Genomic DNA, 9,679 nt, shown 5'->3' on the forward strand with positions numbered 1-9,679 from the left:
CACAAACGAAACATATCTTTTGTTACCCGTAATCGTTAAAATGTGAAATTGATTGAAATTTTAATTGAAAATTTAGCTATTGTAAATGAAAATGCAGAAAATAAGCCAATATAGGTTCTTTCAGCAGTAGTTGAAATTGCTTAATATTAAGAATGCTTGTGTTGTGTTATCAATATATAGAAAGAAAATGTAATGAAAAATGGCGTTGCCTTAATATATAATGTATTATAAAACTTTTAGGACAATCATAAAACATAAATACTTTAATTATAAACATCTTTGATTTTAGACGACACAAATCAATAAATTAAGTTATAAAACTAAAAATATGTACAAGTCATGGAATTCAACTCTATATTTAGATAACACAAATGTACAAAAGAGCTGATACTTCAGCTTGTGGTCAAAAGGAGAACCTGCTTCTTTAAGACTAACCACAAATATTTTTTAAACTTTGTGAACTACATATTGAAACAGTAATTGAGCTAAATATTCGTTCACATATCATAAAGATGAAAACATTTTTCAGAGTATTTCTTTCCGTAGATGCGAACACTTCTTTGTAAAAATTAATCTGTGTATCTTTAAACATTTTTTCATTGAAAAAACAATATAAATATAAATAAATTACGGAGAAATGTGTCTAGGATATATTTTACTACTCTTGATTCACTCTAATTACTTCTATACACATAGTGTAACAAAAAACAATAGTTCAACATAGTAATAGATGCCAGCATCGAGTCGGTGACAATAATGTAAGGAAAATTATTAGTGAGTCAGTACTACTGAGTTGAGAAATTACTGTGAGGTGAGTTAGCATGGAACACAATGTTTGGTATTGGCAAAAGTGTAAAGACTTAGGTTGCACATAGAGATCAGGAGTTGCTTTTTCATGTCGTCTTATTTAGATCGACAATGAAGGGCTATTTCCCTGACTGAAGCACATTTAGAGATTCCATCGTCCGGCGATCCGGGAGCTGAAGATACGGACTCTCTCGTTGACCGATGAGATCCATAAGAATCGTGTGATGAAGCGTTGGACAAGGGTGGGGATCCTATAATGTCCGTGTAGGATACTTTTGAGCTGTGGTGAAGATTTCTCCTGATGCTGTCCATGCTAGGATGAAGCGCTGGCACATTAATGGGCAGACTGATAGGTGGTGATGTGGAATCATTGTCACTGAGATCAGTCATAGGATACTCATAGTGATGTCCGTCTAGGGTTTCGAAGAACACAGCGTTTGGTTGACAAGAGGTTGTTTTCCAGTGGGTGCGAAGACCTGATGCACTGATGTACTTCTTGTTGCACGTTTGACACGTATAAGGACGCTCGTTCGTGTGTAGCCTCTTATGGAGCTTTAGGTGTACAAACTGTGTGAATTTCGCTGGACAGAGATCACAAGCGTAAGGTTTCTGTCCACTGTGTAGCCTCAAGTGGGTCTTCAAATTGCTTGTGCTGCTGAACCTCTTTTTGCACACGTCGCACTGATGAGGCTTTTCCCCAGTGTGAACTAGATGATGCTTCTGTAGGTGAGCGAGTTGGGTGAAGCTCTTGGAGCATACGTTGCATTTAAATGGCCGTTCTCCGGAGTGAGTCCGTAAGTGAACTTTTAAATTCGACAGCTGGCCGAATGTCTTAGAGCACACGTTACACTCGTAATGCATTTTACCGTCTTTCTTTTTTAATGGATATGGCAGTGAACGGTAGCCTCTTCCATGCGCACCAGGCGACTGAGGTCTCATAGGATGCAGTCTATCAGAACCTGGTGGGGAATGCATGCCTCCGTTGAAAAATCCGTTTTTGGCCATGTCCAAATGATTAGGCGGATGACTCATTAGACTCAAATGGTGGTGAGGATTCGGATGCGGTGGGAGGTTCATTTGGGTGGCATAGTCTGATAGGGGGGACCCGTGAAAAGGTGGTCCATTTCGTAGTGGTAAAGGAGCATGCATTCGTTCTTGTATGGAATACGGATACATGCCGAAATGAGCGGGAGAAAACAAAGCCGGAGCGTTGCTACCATAAATGAAACTGTTCGAGGTGTTGTGCATGCTGTATGGAACAGAATGTGGAGGAGTGTTCGAGATATGTCTCTTGTCTGTAGAATCCGGACTGTGCATTTCATGGTTTTGATTGCTTGTTGTCACAAATGGGGGGCCATTTTTGTGCGTATAATGACCTTTCTGGTTCTGCGACGAGGAATCTGGATTCTGCGATGAATTGTTCGGGACAATCACTCGGACGGGTTCCTTCAAGGACTCTCTGTTGAACTCTCGAAGTAGCTGAATAGATGCACTTTCTCTTTCTCGATATCTGAGAAGATTCTCCAGAATACCAGAAGGGAATACGCCAGGGCAGTCATCGCTCAGTTTCTGAATCATTCCATCATATGAAATGAAGGCTGACTCCCTTTTGTTGATACCATCGTCTGGAAATTTTGGACTGCTAGCACACTTCGGACTACTGGGTTCGGGAGCTGTGTACTGGCTGTCAACTTCCATTTCGTCTTTGTCCGACTCTTTGAGTTTTTCTTTCGCATCTTCATCTGCGACCGAAATCTCTTCAGAATTTGACTTTTCTTCTTCCTCCTCTGGTTCTTCAACAATAGTGAGTTTGCCTTCATATTCGTTGTCTTCCAGTTTTTCAGGAACGTTTATGTTTCTGTAGTTGTATGCTCGGGCGATTTTTATTTTGAGTTTATGGAAGTCATTTCTCGCGTACATATTTTCACCCTCTTCCTTTTCCTCGTTCCTCTTTGGCTTTTCTGGAACAGCATCAGACACGGTCTCGGATTGCACAGGTTCGGTGGTCTTTGTGTTCCTTCCTTTGACACTGAAATCCAGCGCAAAAGTTTCGCTTTCACTATCACTGCTGTCTTCTGGTGGGGTGAGGATGTCAACGTGTTGGTGGGATTCATAGTGTCTTTTGATTTGGATGACAGAACGTGCATAAGGTCCAAAAGGCTCGACTGGTGGGGTAAGTTGGTTTCCTAAAATGGAGGTAAATATAATATTTTAGAAAAAGTAAGAAACTGAGCAATGAAAACATTTCAAAAAATATTTCCATTGATGGTTATTGGTAGTTTTACTAGGTTTATTGATGGGTTTTAGTATCATACGTATGAGTGTGAAAAGCGTACTTATTTAAAGACTATTTTGTTATAAGGATATTATAGCTCGTTTGAAAACTGAATTGTCTGCTAATTAAAAACGTTGGTTTAGCAAGTAGTGCTTGGAAGCTTAACTATTAGTTTCAAAATTTAATCGAAAGTATTCCTTTCGAAACTAAGATTTTTCGCATAGCTGCTTCTTTCCCGGTACATAAAAAGTAATTTCCTTTCACGAACTTAAAAAATAAATAAAGTTTTTAAGTTAAACCAAGGCAGCATTGTATTCTTGTAAGTTAATTTTCTTAGCAATATCACATGCCTCAGATGTATGTGATCTATTTCTACATGTCTGTGTTAAAAGATACTATTATCACCATTGAAACGCTTCTTATAGGATGTACTAAGAAATCGTTACAAGCACTATAGTCAGTTTACCCCATGTCAGCGTTCCCTGTGCTAAAAATATCAGCGTTAGATAAAATTCGAAGCAATCAAAAGCAAGAATATTAACTCTTTTAAGTGTTTTCAACCGTACTTTTACACATGTACCCATTTTCGGGCGTGAGATGTATAAATATTTAAATAAATAAATAAATGATTTTTTTAAACGAATTTGAAGCATGTTAAAAAAGCTTTTATTGTGGTAGTTGGAACTGCTATCAAAAATTACAAAAAGTAAGAGCTCATAAAAACAGGTTTAACCATATTTGCTTTGACTCCCTTTTGTTTTGCTCCTCTTTTGAGCGCAAAGCTTTCGAAAATTGAAACTACGAAATCGCCAATGTGTTTAAAGATTGGCATACTTTGAAAAGCATTTGTACTCAAAAAAATTGAGTCATGTACAATATTATAATTTTTTTTTCATTCACACTTTTCAGCATTAAAAGTATTGTTCATTGGAAACCCCAAAACACACGTCTACAGCTTCTTGCAATATTTTTCTTTAATTCCATTGCTGTTTTACGACTAAAATAAAAGGCTTTGATTTTTTATGTAAAGAAAAACTTCGAGGAGGAAATCAAGAATCTATGATTTCTCCTTGCCTGCACCTTTACCTGAAGCTAAAAAGCTAAATTTATAGTTACGTGAAAAGTATGCCATGAACATCGATTTTAACATATGAAGCATAAATACGACTTTGAGCTATGTTACGAACATCTAGTATCCGCCTGTGTTAAAGTGAATGAAACTGTCATTACTAATGGTTACTTACTTATGCCATTGTCGACTTTAATGTGTGCCTGCAGCCTCTCGGCATATTCCTTGCAGTACCAAACTAAAAGCTCTTGGTTGGGTAAGATGGGTTTGAAAGTGTAGAAGTAGATCTCATCGTTCACTTGACAAGCGACCACGTTTTGCTCTGACAATCGGTAAGCTGGACTGACGTGCCTCATCCAGTTTGATCGATTCACGTCAAAACAGTCGACGTAGATGAATTCATGCTCGCTTTTGTACACCTAGAATGAAAATAAATGAACATCAATTGTATGTCAAGTAAGTAATATTTAGACAGCGAGTTGATTATTAATATATTGTAGATTGGGCAGTTATGAACGGGTGACGAAACACGTGGGAAAATGTAAGTGGAAAATTCGGTAATGGCTACGAACTTTTAGAACCGAAGAGAAAGTCACTTAAAATGTACCCTTAAAATGTATGTGTAGTCACTTAAAACCCGTGAAGTTGATCAACCTTGTAAGTTGACCACCTGTCTAAGTTGACCGCTTTTTTCAGGCACGAAATTAGCCCTTATCATATGGTTCAACCTTTGCAAGTTGACCACCTGTTTAAACTGACCACTAAAGTGGTGCACCGCAAGTGGTTAACTTACACAGGTTTCACTGTACAAACTACTGGGATTCATGCTGCGAATACTTTTTACCGTAAAAATCTATTTCATTATCAAATTTTACGATAAAAAGTGCAACAATAATGCAGCTAATTGCATTAATTGAAAGGATGGAGATCCAACCAGTGTGATTTGAATCGATCTTTTCGTCGTTCGTAGAATGACGCGTTAACCATTATACTGAATTACACTTGCGGGGTTAGGGAGGAAAACGAATTACCTGCTTTACACTGTATCATGTGATGACAATTAGAGCTGCAATCGCTTACGCTTTCTAATATAGTGAAACTTTCACCATACTGTAAATACTTCGTTTTACAGAAATACGGTAAAACCTGTGAAATTGACTACCATTGTAAGTTGACCACCTGTCTAAGTTGACCGCTTTTTTCAGGCGTGGAATTAGCCCTTATCATATGAATCAACCTTTGCAAGTTGACCACTTGTTTAAGTTGACCACTAAAGTAGTGCACCGCAAGTGGTCAACTGACACAGGTTTCACTGTATTTACCTTTTAATTCTCCAGGATTTTTAACTTTGAGAGATTGCATGAGAATCACTGCTGTAAAAAGCCCAACTATTTTCGTGAACGGTCACTTGACAAAACAACATGTTGAAAATACTAATTGAAGCAAGGCTTTATCTAGTCAAAAGTTTGCTGTACAATTATGACATTAGTGAAATGATCTAAAAATCATCTTAACTTACCCGCCAAAACCACTTTTTATTTGTAATATGGTTGACTTCGGAGGCATGATACCTTTCGCCCTCCATTGGCCCAAATCGGGTGCCTTGTGGAATGTAGTCCGTCGCCCATACTCCTAAAGCCTAAAGAGAGAGAAAGAAAATGGTAATTAAATACATGCTAATAAATAATTTCAAACTGCTTTTTCAGTTATTAGTTTTGCATGCATAGCACGTCAATAATTTACAACTTTTGTTGAGCGCAAATCAACTTGTACATCTTTCTGAACATGGTACTCATGAGAGAAAGATTAAAACAATTAACAAAAATTTGATATATTACTAATTTATGTAAAACACTATTAACAGTGTTTTGTATTGCGATTGTTAACTTAAAATCTTAAACATCAATTATATTAATGAGTGTTTATTATAAAAATGTTTTCTACGCTGTACGCATATGATTACATTCATATTCAGTTGAACTTGGTAATATCTCGAGATGCGCATAAAATATTTTTTCAATCACTAGTGCGTTAATCACTAGATATTATTCTTTACTAGGGTGGAGTGGAAAATGAATAAATAATTACAGGAACTCTAACTTATCCGGATTTCTTATTATTCGGCCTGCATTTTCGCCACATTAAAAGCCAGTTAGTCGGGAGTTTACGATATGTGTACAAATACAATCACAAAAAAGAATTTCCAACATCTGGAAATAGTCTTAGTAACCTACATTAACACCCTGATGATATTTTTACTTTTATCTAAAAGATATTTGGAGTGGAGACGCAGCGAAAAGAGACGAAAGTGCTGATAACAGTTGCAAAAAAAAAAAGTTTTGAAGGGCAAAACAGGAGCTGCAATGAATAAAAGAAGATACCACTCTTAAAAAAAGATAACACTTCAGTGTCAACGACATTTAGTGCCCTTTATTGATTATAAATACATCAAGGTTAGATTAAATGTCTGGTTTTTGTGCCAAAACCTATAATAATTAAAAAACAGACAGATCCTCCTGAGATTAATTTTTGAAATGTGATAGCTGAAAGTGAATTGTTTTGTCTCGAATACCGCTCATTCTTTCAAAGCTTCAACTTTGCTTGACATTGACGGATGTTTAAATGAGAGGAAGAGAAATTTTCTGCATGGTAACTCATCTTCTTTTGAGCTTTGTGCTATCTTGGAGAATAACTCGAGAGGAAAGGGAAAGTATATTGTTACTTTCGCCTGATATGTTTTGTGATGCTTAACGGGGGGGGGGGGGGGGGCGTGAAAGTGGAAAGTTCCTTCATAAAGTATCGCGATGAAGACGGCCAAATGGGGAGGGGGAGCGAGTTTAATGTTGCCTTGTATTTCAAAATTTTATTTTAAGTTAATGAAATTTCGTACTTAAAAATTAAAAGACATAAATAAATCGGAGACTGTTTTCGCCTGATTTGCTTTGTGACTCTTAACGCGTGGAAAAAGGAGTTCGTTCATAAATTTTGGCGATGAAAACTGCGAGTTTCATGTTGCTATGTATTTCACAATTTTATTTTAATTAAAAATACTTTTATAGCAAAATATTTATGTAATGTAGCGTGACATGTGACAAGGGGTAGGGAGGGGGTAGGGTGTGGTGTGACTTCTTGTGATAAAGGGGGGGGAGGGTCAAAAAAGTGCGGCATCATTTATGGACAACCTCTAAGAAAGATTCTGAAGACCGGCTATGCCTATTAGCACTCTTGTTGTGAAATGAATTGTGCAACAAAGTAACAATAGTAAACAACGTATATATCAAGCACACATTAGCAGAGTGATTGCATGTGTTTCAGGGTATCCAGTTTCCTTGAAACCCTAAAACACGAGTCTGAAATCAGTTTGCTAATTTGTACTTGTGGTATACATATATATATATATATATATATATATATATATATATATATATATATATATATATATATATATATATATATATATATATATATATATATATATATATATATATACGTTGTTTACAATTGTTAATCTTGTTATGGCCAAGAAAAAGGCATCAGATTCGTGATCAGTTCAAATGCACAAAAAGCATTCATAACCCAATGTGAGCAGGGCCGACAAGAGGCCATGTCAACCTAGTCGGAAACGAGGGGCCTGCCCCTTGAGGGAGCCCGGCTCGAAATCGTAGAAATTTTTTTTTAATTTTAATGGAGAGGGAGGAAATCCCGGCGACCAAACTGGCTAGGGGCCTGCCTCTTAGCGGCCCTGAATATGTGTGAAAACTAAATTAAGGATCACTATTTTTGGCGCTTTGAAAGCGAACCCGTTAGAAACTGCACTTGTTTCTCAGTTTGAGGCCTTATCAGCAACCAGTATCTATTCGGTATCTCTCCTCATGCGCCCAGCAAACCCAGCTAACAGTGACCTTGGCCTTGACTTCGCGTGGCACCATCTTCCTAGCTGTGCAAGTGATTCAATAATAACTCAGAGAGAGAGAGCTATAGACCTGATGAAAGATACCAGCCTTTAATGGATTATAGAGGTTGCAACTAGTATGACCTTCGCTTTAATTTCATCGAAGTACATCACAATGTCTCTTACGAAAGTCTCATTACTTACATAAGTAATGAGACTTTTGTTCTCTTTGCTTATGAGAAAATATAAGTGCATGATCTACTATGAAGTTGACGTACATTGATTTGTATGGTGTAGGACTTTTCTGACTAAACTATTTGGTCTCAAATATATCGTGCATAAATATTACTCGCATACAACTTTTTTATTCTCGAAGATTTTCATTATGTTTCACATTTCTACCTTTTCATATATTTAACTCCAAATATAAAAAGGTAAATTTATCCTACAAATTTTGTTTCTTCTCAATAAATGTGACATTTTTTATGCATTTTAAAACAAATATTGAAGATGTTATTTTGTAAGACTTCTGTTCTTTCGAATATAAGTTGTTTAAAATTATTTGGAGGGGTGTGAGACATCATGAAAATCGTCGAAGATAAATAAGTAGTTATACGCCGATGTAACTTATGTCATTTGTAGGAGTTCTAACAGCATGATGCAGAACTTTTCAGACTGAAATATCTGGTTCTAAATATCTTATGCAATACTGGAATATAACGTGACTTATTTTTTCTCGATAAGTCTCGATAAGTGAAACATCATGAAGCTTACCGAGAAAAAATAAGTGAAGTTATATGCGAGTAATATTTTTGCATAAGATATTTGGAGCCAAATATTTAAGTTAGGAAAGTCCTGCATAATGCTGTTAGAAGTCCTACAAATGATTTAAGTTACATCAGCGTATAACTTATTTATCCTCGACGATTTTCATAACGTTTCACATTTCTACCATTTCAGGCATGAAACTCTAAATAAATTACACTAAAAAGAGCCAAAGATATCTAATGAAATTACAAACATATACTTAATATTGCTTCAAAATGCGGAAAAGAATGCTTAACGACTTAATACTTTGTGTGACGTAACATTTTGTTATAACTAACACAAATAGAGTGCCCAAGAAACTGGACGTCAGTGCAGCAATAACAGATTAAAGCAAATAAGACGAAATGCGATTTTACTTACCTTTTCGTTTGATTTTGATTGCTTGAGTACTAAGTTTCGAGGTAGAGAGGCCTCGGCTCTATTGCGCCTTTCATCCCGATCCACCTGTTGATCGGGGACCCGATAGATCGCCAACTGGTCGAGTTCTTCTTCACGGATTTCGTCGAGATTCCAACATCCATTTTCCATTCTACGAATCTGAAATGATATTTAATTTTAGAGCGAAACAAAGTTTAGCATAAAATTTTCAAAGATCAATGGCTTTTAAAAGTTGAAAATGTAGATTAAATCACAGCAAAGAATGTTGTACTCAGTATCAATTACAGCTCAAATTGTGTAAGTGATAAGCAAAGTTCTCAATAAAAAAAAAGTGACTGTGCATAAAATCACTACTGAAATTATTCAATCTAAAATGGAATTGAAAAAAGTCATTATCATAAAGGATTGTTATTAAAATTTTAAATGTTAT

At 36.3% G+C, this 9,679-nt stretch overlaps 1 protein-coding gene across 1 annotated transcript; it reads right to left on the reverse strand.

Moving 5' to 3' along the window:
- Positions 1-903: 903 nt before the first annotated feature.
- On the reverse strand, positions 904-9,399 carry LOC129226371 (PR domain zinc finger protein 1-like). The gene is made up of 6 exons (XM_054860974.1): positions 9,232-9,399; positions 5,671-5,790; positions 4,327-4,570; positions 2,803-2,993; positions 2,656-2,742; positions 904-2,577 (listed from the first exon to the last, which is right to left on the reverse strand). The coding sequence occupies exons 1-6, from the start codon at positions 9,397-9,399 to the stop codon at positions 904-906; spliced, it is 2,484 nt and encodes an 827-aa protein (XP_054716949.1).
- Between the last annotated feature and the right edge of the window lie 280 nt (positions 9,400-9,679).

This window comes from Uloborus diversus, chromosome 7 (assembly GCF_026930045.1).
Source record: "Uloborus diversus isolate 005 chromosome 7, Udiv.v.3.1, whole genome shotgun sequence".
Lineage (NCBI taxonomy): Eukaryota > Metazoa > Arthropoda > Arachnida > Araneae > Uloboridae > Uloborus > Uloborus diversus.